The sequence below is a fragment of the Strongylocentrotus purpuratus genome, unplaced genomic scaffold (assembly GCF_000002235.5).
Source record: "Strongylocentrotus purpuratus isolate Spur 01 unplaced genomic scaffold, Spur_5.0 spur5_scaffold_21, whole genome shotgun sequence".
NCBI classification, from domain to species: domain Eukaryota; kingdom Metazoa; phylum Echinodermata; class Echinoidea; order Camarodonta; family Strongylocentrotidae; genus Strongylocentrotus; species Strongylocentrotus purpuratus.
Genome location: NW_022145607.1, coordinates 20,272,454 through 20,286,300, shown reverse-complemented (window position 1 = coordinate 20,286,300; position 13,847 = coordinate 20,272,454). Strand labels below are relative to the sequence as shown.

The window sequence follows — 13,847 nt, the reverse complement described above, 5'->3', positions numbered from 1 at the left end:
GATAATGTTTTTTTTTTAAATGATTTTCATCCTTTGAATTGTTTGATTTGTTCTTCTATGTAATCCTCTGTATACACTTTGTTTTGCTGAATAAATAATAATAATAATAATAATACTTCAATTATCCTCATCTCTTTGTACAGTTTGAAGAGAATTGCATTCTTTTAGTCCACACCATTAACAATCTACTTGTCATTGTCTTGACCTTGTCATTACAGCTTCATCAAGATGACCAGCAGTACATGGAAGCATTTGACCAGCTGTTAGAATGTTGGACATCCCTGCTACGCGATGCTGGGCACTTCCCTCCAGCCTACTTCTGCAGCCATGCCATCCAAATCTTTAACTGCTACCTCCAGAGCCACTTGGGGGCGCCAGACGGGACAAGAGATCAGGTAAGTTTGACTCGTTAAATTTTTGTTTTCTTAAATTATTTGATGAACTATGACATACATGTCTATGTTCAAGGCATATATCAGTTGATTTAAATGCCTTGTTGGAAGTTGTCTCCATATCAAAGATGTATTGGGGTAAATGTCTGGAAGGTACATATAATGTAGTTACCCTAGAGGGTAGTTGTCTGGGGCAATGGTCGGGAATGTTTCTGAGGTTTTCTGGGCTTTCTTATCGTAAGGAAAGGGGGGGTGGTTGTCACATGATAGGTTTTATGAGAAATGATTAACTTGAAATAGATGTCATGATTGAATTAATCATTTAGAATCGTCATATTACTGTTGTTCTTAAAAATCTCTTGTCGATATGAAGAATTAACGTGGAAATGCGAGTACAGATGAAATAATGAGTATATTCTGTTTTTTTACCAAGTTTGTCCGTTTCTTCTTCTTTTCCCCCTTGATTTGAAGAAACAGAATGGAGATGCAAGTGAAGATGATGAGGAGGAAGAAGTCAACGAAGTAGAAGAAGACGATAGAGATTTATTTGCTGATCAGCTAATTAGTGTAGCAGCCATGGGCAGAGCAACACCACAACATAGTATACCTATATTAACAAAGTGAGTACACATAGCTATACTGAACATACCTGTAGAATTCATAGGTACAATGAAACCTTTCTATGAAGACCACCCAAGGGAGACAAGAAAAGTAGTCTTTGTAGGCAGGTGGTCTTTATGTGCAGGTGCCTATAGTACATGTTTCAATGAGAAACCATTTTCAAGGGAAACAAAAGATGTGGTCTTTGTAGACAGGTGGTCACTAAAGCAGGTTTGAATGTACAAGTATGAGGTTTATTGATACTGGTGTTTACCTGGAAATTGTTTTGTATCAAATTCAATTAGTTTATTGAGGTATGTTCCAAAAATGTTGATAATCATCAAATATATAAGAAAGTACAATAAAAGAATCTAGTACGAATGAACAACTGAAGCATAAATCAATGAACGGACTGACATTAAGTACATTATTTAAAGATTTAGTATTTATTTATTTATTTGAACATATTTCATCAGGATAACAAGATAAGAAAGGACTGGTTTACATCCTGGTCCTGAATATTAAATGCTTACACTAAAACATCAAAAGAAAGAAACATATAATAAGAATTGTTAAAATACTCACTAAGATTCTTTGGAACATGGAGGAGCGAGTACACTTCTAAATCAAATTACTCATCAGGTTAGCTCTTGGTCACTTGTATTTTCTGTTATAAAATTGTTAAAAACTTTCTAATCATATTCACCTGTGCTGTGCTTTTTTGTGTGTTTCAATTTTTCTGTCAGGTTTCTAGAAGATAGAGCACTTAGATTACATAATCATCTAAATAGACATCAGCATCAGCAGCATCATAACGTAGATCTAGATATCAAGGGACTTCATCAAATCTTTGAAGATGTACATTGGCTTACACTAATAACAGGTAAGACTACATGTCAAAACAGTGAATATATCTCACTGTCATTTTATTAGTGAGGCTGCCTCATGGTGTTACTGAAATATTTCAGGTGAGAAGTTTGATGGTATTTTGTGTATTATCACATCCACTTCATGACAGTATACGCATCTTTTTTCATTTGTCTATTTTCTGTCCAACGTTTTTTTTATATAGTTTATTTTTGCATACATTGTATTTTTAATAGATGTGAAATAAATAAATTTGAATTTAAATTCACCTGCACTGCAGCTACATGCTTACTTAATTTTGTACAATGGAAATTGGTTATACCTCTCCAATCTTTATAAAATGATATTGGTCTGAAAAATCTGAGATTATGCAACAAAATAGATATATAATCTACAAGCTCTGTGACACATGGGCTGCAACTTTTGCTCCATTCTGAATTCTTAACATTAACCATGGTCCAAAAGCTACATATTCTGAATTTAACTGTAACCCTAAAATTAAAATCAAAGCTAATTGCATTCCCACCCTCACCCTTACACCCTCGCCATAACCCTGTATAAACTTTGAACTCTCTAAAATAAATAAAAATCTGGGAGAAAATATTTCTGGTGCAATTTCGGGTCATCATCTTACACCCCTCCCCCTCCACTATCCCCCAATGTAGCACCATTATGACTTACTGTGCATCACAATTTTTTTGTTACATCTTACATTAGGTATCACAGAAGAGCTGCGTTGAGTGGGGACACACAGAGCTCAACCACGCAAATTCTCTCTTTGTGAAGGAAGATTTTCATATCATGGAAAAAATAAATATTATAAAATTATATGTCTCTCGAAAGCTCAGGATTCTGTCTTTCATGTCATGTCATTTTCATCAAAATCCATTAATTACTTACGACACAGTTACTTGAGATTTACCCTCTAATTCGTACGGTCTCACTTCGTTTGTCGCCATTTTTTTTTGACGGCCGATTTGTATCCCTAGTTTTAGCTCAATTCGCTTGAACGCCATTCGTCTTTGAGTTTTAAAAATCCACTGGTTGGAAAAAGCACATCTTAAGCTTTATTTTCATATAAAAACTGATGGGGGTATGTTTAAAAAAGATCGTGAAAAATCAGAGTGAAAAGTTTGAAACAATTTTTCTATATCAGAAAAACATACTTTTAATTCAATTTTGATACGAGAAGAAAGAGAATTTACTGGAGAATACGATCATGTAAATATTAAGAATGACCGCTAGATGGCGCTAGAGCCCGAATCCGATTAGTACAGCTGTACTCTGTGTATAATACGCACTGAGCGAGAGTGACTACAGCGAGCAAGCCCCCAGCTTCGCACGTGGACCCGACGGGCCACGTGCCGCCACGTGTCGCATCACCGCACCCGCCGCTTGCCGTCCCATCAAGATCCGAAACGGAGCATGAATCTGAGGCTTCAAATATCGAAACTGAGGCAGGATTTGCAGCATTTGGCGAACAAATTAGTAAATACATATATATTTTGACGGAATTATTATGCTATCGTAACCTAAACAGATTTTAAAGCGATCACAAGACCGATAATACATGTTTGTGTTTTTCCACTCGCAATTTTTCTCACACGTCATGCGAGTGAACTTTGAATTTCAAAGTGACTTTTTAAGAAATTCGAGAACAAACTTGTGTAATCTTTGTCAATTTATAGAGTGAAAATTTAATCAAATTTTGTCAGAAAAAAAATAGTTTGTGTGTTTCAATCTACATCAAATAACTGTACTGACGGCTTTTCTGATCTTTGGATAATAATTATTAAATTCCAATTAAATTCAGGCAGTGTCTTTTCAGTAATCATATCTGATTGATGCACGTCTGTATGAAAACCCAACGACACACACACACACACACGGTGATAGCTCGGCGGCCGTGCACCGCCCATACTGGTGTCTCTATTCTCATGTTGTGATTGCGAACCCACGCCAAGGATTTAAAGGGCATTTATTGTTTTCCCAGAGTTTTTAAATTTAAGATCGTGGAGTCAATTTATGAATTTCAATTAAAAGGGATTTGTTATTATTTTTGTTTATATAGTAAATAAGTTAGGTAGTCCTAGGGGGGAGGGAAGGTGGTGGGGGGGGGGGGGAGACATTTTTTTTTTTTTTTGGTCTAAAAAAAAATCGTAACGACTCAGCCAACCACTGAATAAGCGGGGGGGGGGGGGGGGGGGGGGGATAAGAGGGCACTTTTTTTGGGGGGGGGGGTCAAGAAATTTTTTAATTTTCTCCGTTGGGGGAACGGGGCACGTCCCTGTTCTTCAGTATATTTTGCGGGAATTTAGGGCTGATTTTAACATATATTTTGGCCGGGGGGGGGGGGGGGGGGGCTACGTGCCCCTGTGCCCCCCCCCCTGGATCCGCCACTGCCATACTTTCTATTGATGTGCCAAAATTCATTCCCCTACCATTAACGGTTTTCAATTTAGGCAGACTTGAAAACACAAAAAAAAGCTTAAGGGTGCTTTAAAATATGAAGTTTTAAGAGTTTAGAGCCTTTTTCAAATGCCATTTGAAATTAATTTAAATGGATTTAATGGTCCAAACTTACAGAAATGATTAAGCTATATACATACCCCAGATATGCCGAAATTCAGCCCCACTTCATAGACACTCTTAAATCTAGCCATGTTTCAAAACCCATGAAAACTTGTTCCGGCGACGCAAAAATAGCCATTTGTCACACGCATCAAAATGGGCTTCATTTAATTATTTGAAAAATTCCACAAAAAAAAATATTTGTGTAAAGAACCTGGAAAAAAATAGACATGTAGAAATCCATACAGAGAACAGATTTCTTGAAAAGAAAGGTGATTCATCAATTAATTACAAAATTATGTCACCTTGAAAATGGCTAATTGTCAGTTATAGCCTAATTACGCAAAATTTGACCATTTCGTCTCTTATGTAAGTGGCCGTATTTTCAAAAGTACTTATTCAAATTTGACAAATGAGGTATCAAAACTCCTCTTTCCATGTGCTCTAAAATGAAATTGGCAGGGGAAATGAAATGTAGATACTTTCAAACTTTAGCTGTGATACCTACTTACATATAAAATGAACCTCGATATTGAGAATACACCATTTAATGTACATAATTGTACTTATTCCTTGTTCACTTCTGAAGGTCATCTTCTAGCCGATGATTTCCGTGGTGAGACACCGGTCATTCCAGAGCAGCTTATACGATACTCACAGCTAGAATCTCAACACGTCGATACAGACATCACTCTGAAGGTTCTAGGTTCAATACATGACAACCCCTCTTCAATACCGGGTCATGAAAAAGCTGATAAAGTCATTAGGTGAGTAACAATCAAAGGAAGTTATTGTAATTACGAAATTGCAAATACCCATTTTACTTGTGACAAGTTTCAAACATTTTAACCTTATCTGCAATACAAATACGTAGTATCAACATTTTATCCTCATTTTTTCAAAATTTCAATGGGGCACACCAGAACTTGTTGGGGTGTCTTCCCCCCCCCCCCCCTCCTCCCAGCCACTGCCCCCAAATACTCTGTGATGAGACTAATTCATTGAGTTAACCCAAGGTAAATAATAATTTGAATGCACCTTCAGCATACCCTGAGATGGATATGTGCACAATATAAATATAAATATAGCTATTATTACTACTATTCATGATTGTTATTGTTGATGTTTTGGTTTTTATATACCACCAATTTACTAGCATGTACATACCAACACAATCCTTTTCTATGTGAAAATAGTTATAATTATCATTCAATTTGTCATTGTTCATCTTAACACAAACAGTGGTCCATGAACATTAAGCCTATTCTCAATTTCTATATTGAACACAAAATATTAGTAAGAAAACTATTACAATTCAGTCCATCGAAATTGCCCATGTGACTGTAAGGAGATTTAGAACTGCCATGTCTGGGCTTATATACTCTTATGCTTCTGTCTTATAACTTCAGGTTAGCAGCAGCTGTCTTCCGTATCTCTGAGATCGAGAGGCGGGCCGTCCAGGCCCAACTCGGCGATCTTTGGAGCCCTCAAGTAGGTAGTACTGTGGTCTGGTTTCTACGACGATGGCTATCATCATATCTCATGCTCAACGAATCCTACTATCAAGAGGTACAGTCTCCTCTTTCTTTCTTTCATTCATTTATTCATTTATTCATCCATTCATTCAATTCATTCATTCATTCATCCATCCATTCATTCATCCATTCGTTCATTCATTCATTCCTCCATTTATTCATTCATTCATCCATCCATCCATTCATTCATCCATTCATTCATCCATTCATCCATTCATTCATTCATCCATTCATCCATCCATTCATTCATCCATCCATTCATTCATTCATTCATTCATTCATCCATTCATTCACTCATTCTTTCAATTGATATTGAATTTCAATTCGATTGAATTTACTCCAGTTTAGTTACTAATTAATACCAAAACGAGAAACTTTGTTCAAATTTGCATTTGAATACAGGTTACGTTCTTATTGTTCAAGCACTAAACATGTCTTATAATTCTTTTTATTTGATCTTTCAGCTAAGCGTACCCTTAGCAGTGTGTTTTGGTAAGGGTACGGAGGGGAGTAACTGGCTGACTAGTTTCCTCCTTGATAAGTGCCTGTCAAATCTATCGGTGTGGAGTGGAGAACATGAGCTTGCCAACGACACGGTCGACCTTCTAGTAGCACTGGTGGAGAAAAAAGAGAGGTAAGGATATGTGGTCACAAGATCTTTTCTTTTTAAGATTTTTAGCATGTCAAGCAAAATTTGCTTATATCGTGTCTTTATTATTTTATTTTTTGAATCACCTTCATAAACAGATTTTGTTGTTATTGCGCATATAACATTTCACAAGATAATCAAATGTGACAATTTAACGTTGCCATTTTATAGCATGGTATGAATAAAGATCCCTGCTTTCAGGTTTCATTTATTCCATTTCAGTATGGATTTAGAGCTTTCCTGTTTATAACGATATTAACATGATTGCTAAGACTTTGAAGACATATATATATATCGCCTTTGAAAACTATGACTTTTCAATAGCTGAGCACCTCGCCTGTTGAAATTCTTACAATGTGATCCAATCAATTACATTCTTTACACAAGATAAAAAAAGTTTGTTATTTCATATTGCCCTAGTCGAGCTATCTCCTGAAAATCTTTGCAGTCACATTTAATCTTAAACCGGATGATTCAAATATGTTTAGTAATGATCTAACCATGTGTCTTTATCTCTAGATGTATACCAGCGCTGCAATGTGAGAGCTTCTGGACCTTAGCCAAGCAGCATGCAAGCAGTTCTCCGCCCTTAGACCTGCTTCCTCTGGACATCAAGTCAAACCTGATGAAGGCCTTGGTCCTGGCCGGATCCCTAGCCAATAACTCTGAGATCAAAGACAGATTCATGCAAGAGGTACATGTACTACAAGATCCATAGCCCCTTTTGAAATCAATATTGTTTCTTTATTTATGAATGCCTCAATAGCAATAAATAGAAGAAGCAAGAGTTCTCAAACTTTAACCTGATGAAGGGCTTGGTCCTGGCTGGATCCTAGGCAAATATCGGTTAAGAGGTTAGGTTTATGCAGAAGGTACTAACAGATCCAGAACCCTTTTTGAAGTCATATTTGTTTACTTGAGACAGGCAGAAAACTAAATGATGTTAACTTCATCAAGTGAACAATGCATATAAAACAGAAAAATGTGTACTGCATTTGATTTAAAAATGCGAGAGAAAAGAGAAATCAATGAATAGAGTATTATGAAAGAGTGATATTATGAATGAATAATGGTAATATGCTCTGCTGTGCAATCAAATCTGTTTCTATATCCTCCCCCTGTCTCTCTCTCTCTCTTTCTCTCCTCATTCATTTTTTCCATATTTCTCTCAAGAAAGATAAATTTCTTTATGTGCCCTCAGACTTGTTTATGTTGGTTTTACAAATAGTTTCCAAGGATTTATCCATCGACTATCCGCTTCTCCTTTCCCGCAGGTTCTTCTTCCAGTTCAGAACCGCTTCAAGGGTTTGATCCAGCAGGAGGACTTTGTCAGGAAGTCCCAGGACGACTCCCTCAGGGCCACCCTCTGCATGCTCCTCAGTCACATCCGGGGCATCGTCATGGGAACCCGTTTCAACTCTGCCGATGAGCTCTTCCTCTTCACCTTGCCCCTTGCCATGGAGTCGGTCTCGCTCGTCAGGACCTACCATAATTGTCCCGAGGTCGTAGAGATGGTGTTGGAGATGTTCCTGGAGATGGGCAGGAGACAGCTGACGTACCTCAATAAGGTGATTTGATGATGGTGTTGATGATGGTGATGCTGGTGTGGATGATTATGATGATTGTGATGACAATGTTGATGGTGGTGATGATGGTGATGATGATGATGATGATGGTAGTGATGATGATGATGATGACAATGTTGATGGTGTTGATGATGGTGATGATGATGGTGATGATGATGCTGGTGTGGATGATGATGATGATGATTGTGATGACAATGTTGATGGTGTTGATGATGTTGGTAATGATTTTTTAGACAAATAATTGGCAATTTGTGTTGAATAAAAACATTTTTTTTTAATTAATTAATGACCTCTTTTAAGATCAACTGTTATACCTGAGATAGGAGATCAATGATGAATTGATGTGACTGATGGCTGTTGTCTAAAACTTTAACTTATCTCAATATTCAACTCTCCTCCCAGGCGAACTCCTTCAAGCTTTACGAGATCTCACTATCCCTCCTGGAGACCTACAAGCAGTGCAATCTTGGCAAACTGAGGCAGGATGTCTTGGCCGAAGAGGAACAGTACCATGATATATCCATCATGATTGAAATGCTCACAGAGATCATCTCAAAGGACATGACTGATTTTCTCCACGATAGTAAGGATAAACCCCCAACTTTTAGCAAATCTCAAAGATGTTAATGCGTGGGTATATAGTCGTTTGTGAAGATGGCAACTTGGCGATCACTACATAACACTGAGCCAACGGGTATTACACTTCTGTGCGTATGTCTGTATGCTGCCCTCTATATACCCATGAATGAGCAACTTTAAAGTGTACCAATCACCATAAATATTTTGATTTGTGCTATAGGGTCTCAATATGGCTCTACTATATTAAAAATATGAGCTTCAAATGTTACCTCTACAAAGAGTTACCCAATGTTTAAATACACTCACGATGAATATAAAAGTATGTGTGTGTAGGGTCTTTACAGATGTGTATCAATCAGATATGATTATTTACGTCTGGGGACCCACCTTTAACGTCACCATCCGAAAGACGCGACTCGGTTTTGAACCGGGGTCGTCTGAGTCAGTTTGTAGGCAAAGTCAGAGAGCTGAACAAGTGAACGTGCTGCTAGACTAACTCGCATCTTCCTCACACCTTGGGCAGTCTTTATATACAAATTTCACTGTATTTTGCTTTCCTATTTGTCTGTACAGGTGAGCCTAGTCCAGCTAACAATGTCTCTGCTCCTGATGTGGTCTTGTATGGCTTCAACCTTCTTCTACCTCTTATCAATCAAGAACTTCTCAGGGTAAGAACTAGTGTTCTTGATTTTTTAAAGTTTTTCCTGTAACCTGTTAAAGCCTATCTGCACTAGTTTGGCCAGGAGGGATTAGACCTCCCTGCAAGGTCACTGACAGGTCGTTATATCATCAAATCAGCTCTCAATTGACATAAGAAAAAGGGGATCATGGGGGACCAATGGTCACCACTTAGGCATTGTTTGCGATATAGAGGACACATGTAGCTATAAGTAGTGCAATAGGGCTTTAAAGAACATTTTAGCTGCAGTAATATTATTTGCTTTTCCTTCTTCTGATGATGAATTAATTATACTGCCAAATCAAATGTGCTTTACCTAGCTAGTATATTTTTCACTGTAATAGTCTTTTTTTCTCATTATTTTTAACAATTTGAAAATGTGATGATGATGCTTTTGATGGAAATATATGATTCACACTTTCATTTTCATTTTCATTTAATTTCATTTATTATGGCCATAGAGGATAATTGTTCATATTTACATTTGCAATTTACGAGTGTGCTAATGTGAAATGTACTTCTAAAATTAAGACATTATATCTTGCAAGTGGTCCATGTGTTTCAAGAAGACATCAGCACCACCCAATAATATTTTATTTTAACGATATATTTTTTTGTTTTTTCTAGTTCCCAACCCTATGTCAGCAGTACTTCCGTCTCATCACGTCCATCGGTGAGCTGTACCCCGAGCGTCTCGTCCGCATCCCGGCAGCGCTTTTCCAGAACCTGATGGCGTCCATAGAGGCGGGACTGACCGAGTTTGGTGGCGAGGTGTCTAGCATGACCCTGGACGCCCTCACATCCATGGCCGAACACTGTGCAAAGAATCGCCAAGAGGTGGCGGGCTCTCAGCTCGATCATGCCATGGAGCACTTTCTAAGGGTAGGAAAGTTGAAGGGATTCATTTGCGAGCCATGTGAATTTTTTGCTTACACATTTTCATAACTCTTGGTATTTCATTGGTGATTGTATAACATCAATCTATAAAGAAGTCTAAAGTATAATGTTTGTGTATTTCAATCCATTTCAAGTTGTTGATTGATTAATATATTACAATTGTAAATATTGTTTTGGATGCATGCTTCATGCACAAATATTGATGTGCAATTCTTGCACAATTCTTGTACATAAGTTGCATAGTAGCTTAGGCGAATTCAACCCCAAGCAACAAAAAAAGAAGAGCTCCCATAAGAATGTTTATGGGCGTAAATTCACATTTTTTATCACTAAATTTGATTGAAATTTGGTTTGACTCGATGAAGTAGTCCTCTAAAAATAAGTTTTCATTATCAGCATTGAAAGAGTCCAGAAATGGCTATGTGGTCATGTATTTGATGCAGTATTGTTTAATAGGTGGTACAACATTTGTAAGAAGAAATTAGTCGATAATTTACATATACATGTATATCAGCCATGCAGAAATTACAATTGTAGATTTGTGTAAAACCATAAACATGAACTCTGATTATTTTCTTACATTTGTATAGGTACTATTTGATAGCATCGTTAAGCAGAGCTTTGATTTGGATATCATACCAGCAGCAGGAGCGGCTTTCTACACTCTCATATGCAGTCATCATGTAAGTCTTTCTCTTTTGTATTTGATTCTTTATTATCCATTTCCTGTATAGTCCAGACTCCAGGGGAGTGTTTCACAAAGACTAAGATCGACTTTAAGTTGGACTTAACTATGGCAGGCCATTTATGCCACTGTTTGCTCTTACCGTTTACTGGCATTGGTCTCTCAAGGCACGTACAAATTATGGTCACAAATCTACAGAATTTACATTTTGTTGAAGGAAAAAATATTATCTAAATATCATAATGGAGAGACTAATAGGGAGAGCAACCAGCGGCATGATTGGCCTGCCATAGTTAAGTCTAACCTAAAGTGGATCTTAAACTTTGTGAAACACTCCCCAGATGTTTAAACAGTAAAGAAAAAACAAAATTAGATGTCTTGATGGGTTTTTGGCTGTAAGATCTCCTGAACAATCATATTTTGTCTTCACCATATCCAGGAGAAGTACACTGAGCTAGTCAACGGCATCCTCCGTCGCCAACCCAACCCTTCCAACTACCAGAGACTAGCAACGGCATTCCGTCAGCTCACGCCCAACGATGCGATCTTCTGTCTGGACCGGGCCCATCGCATCAAGTTCCAGGCCCAGCTTGAGAGCTTCCTAGGCAATGTCAGATCATTGCTCATCGTCAAGTGATGATTGTGCCTTGAGAGAAGTTGAGGTACCCTCACTATAACATACCAGAAGTGACTCTAGAGGAATATTCCTCCTTGTCAAGTCATGACTTGTCGTTCAAAGACTGTTTTGTCAAGTAATGACTTGTCGTTCAAAGACTATTTTGTCAAGTAGTGACTTGCCATTCAAAGACTGTTTTGTGAAGTAGTGACTTGTCGTTCAAAGACTGTTTTGTCAAGTAATGACTTGGCGTTCAAAGACTGTTTTGTCAAGTAATGACTTGGCGTTCAAAGACTCTTTTGTCAAGTAATGACTTGACATTCAAAAACTGTTCTGTCAAGTAATGACTTGTCATTCAAAGACTATTTTGTCAAGTAGTGACTTGCCGTTCAAAGACTGTTTTGTGAAGTAGTGACTTGTCGTTCAAAGACTGTTCTGTCAAGTAATTACTTTGAGTTCAAAGACTGTTTTGTCAAGTAATGACTTGCCGTTCAAAAACTCTTTTGTCAAGTAATGACTTGGCATTCAAAAACTGTTTTGACAAGTAATGACTTGGCGTTCAAAGACTGTTCTGTCAAGTAATGACTTGTCATTCAAAGACTGTTTTGTCAAGTAATGACTTGGCGTTCAAAAACTCTTTTGTCAAGTAATGACCTGACATTCAAAAACTGTTTTGTCAAGTAATGACTTAGCATTCAAAAACTGTTTTGTCAAGTAATGACTTGTCGTTCAAAGACTGTTTTGTCAGTAATGACTTGGCATTCAAAGACTGTTTTGTCAAGTAATGACTTGGCATTCAAAGACTGTTTTGTCAAGTAATGACTTGTCATTCAAAGACTGTTTTGTCAAGTAATGACTTGGCGTTCAAAAACTCTTTTGTCAAGTAATGACCTGACATTCAAAAACTGTTTTGTCAAGTAATGACTTGGCATTCAGAAACTGTTTTGTCAAGTAATGACTTGTCGTTCAAAGACTGTTTTGTCAAGTAATGACTTGGCATTCAAAGACTGTTTTGTCAACGTTCAAAGACTGATTTGTCAAGTAGTGACTTGTTGTTCAAAGAATGTCTTTATGACTATGTTAGACTTGCCCTTTACATGACGTGTCTGAACCACTGTGAGAACTTTTGTGTCAAGGTCAGACTCTTCCTCACCCTCAAGTGATGACCCTGTCTTAAGACATCTTATGCCAGGAAACATCAAAAGTTAACTCACCATAAAGCTCCAGAACTGGTTATAGATTAAAGTTCCTCTTTTTTTTTCTTCAGAGATCGTCTGAAGTACTCTCAACTTCCCCTGTTACTGTAAGCCCTGTGATTTGTACATGTATGGACATACCCTATGCTGATAGTAGGAATTTGTTCAGAAGGATAGTTTAATCTGAGTTGGAACAGTCTTTCAATGTCACTTCACGTTAAAGCCTTATAGCTGTATGAACACCCCTTATTGTGATAATAAGCTGGATCTATCACTATGTAGGCAGTGTTCATACATGAACAATTTGACTTGCTGAAGAAAATAAGGTTGTTATAACCTTTATGAGAGCAAAGAGATAAAAAAAAACAGTGATAAGACTTGAGAAGAAAACTCTTGCTCAAACTGTGTGTGAATAAAAAAACAATGTATTTTTGTACAATGTATGAATAGTTTGTTATATATGAATACTTCTTCATTGGGTATTTATTAGGATCATTTTAAGTGATTTAAAGAGACAATCCTCATTCTATATTTACTTTTGTTCATTCTTGTTTTGCCTTCTAGTTTATTCACCCGTCAGATGCACAATGAATGTGTAATAGAAATTATTGAAGGAAAAATCTTGAGATAAGCAAAATAGTTTACTCATTTGCATTTGTGGTTTATTGTACAGGTAGATTACAGTTTCAAGTAGAATTCAGAATGAGGAACGGAAAATGTATATCAAATGTGAAGAATGTACAGATCATGAGAGGTGTACTTTCTTTATTTAAATTCTTAATGCACATCATCATTCCATGAAAAGAAATGATCCTGACGACATGTAGAAAGAAATGTCTGTATGAAAAATGCTTGTGAGCTCCGATTGTTTTAGAGCTATTTTCTATGTATATCAAGATACATGTATATTTTTTCCATTTTCCTGTTCAAAAGACTGTGTTTATGATACATATCTACTTGCCAGTGTAACAACCTACAGTTTGATACAGTAGAAA

The 13,847-nt window shown here is 37.0% G+C and overlaps 1 protein-coding gene across 1 annotated transcript; it reads left to right on the top strand.

Annotated features, from left to right (window-relative positions):
* The first annotated feature begins 223 nt into the window (after nt 1–223).
* On the top strand, nt 224–13,651 carry LOC580910 (exportin-4). The gene is made up of 13 exons (XM_030995308.1): nt 224–395; nt 864–1,012; nt 1,739–1,875; nt 5,020–5,197; nt 5,840–5,999; nt 6,430–6,599; nt 7,134–7,308; nt 7,889–8,182; nt 8,603–8,783; nt 9,353–9,447; nt 10,086–10,340; nt 10,946–11,038; nt 11,480–13,651. The coding sequence occupies exons 1-13, from the start codon at nt 243–245 to the stop codon at nt 11,675–11,677; spliced, it is 2,238 nt and encodes a 745-aa protein (XP_030851168.1). The 5' UTR covers nt 224–242; the 3' UTR covers nt 11,678–13,651.
* The last annotated feature ends 196 nt before the right edge of the window (nt 13,652–13,847 follow it).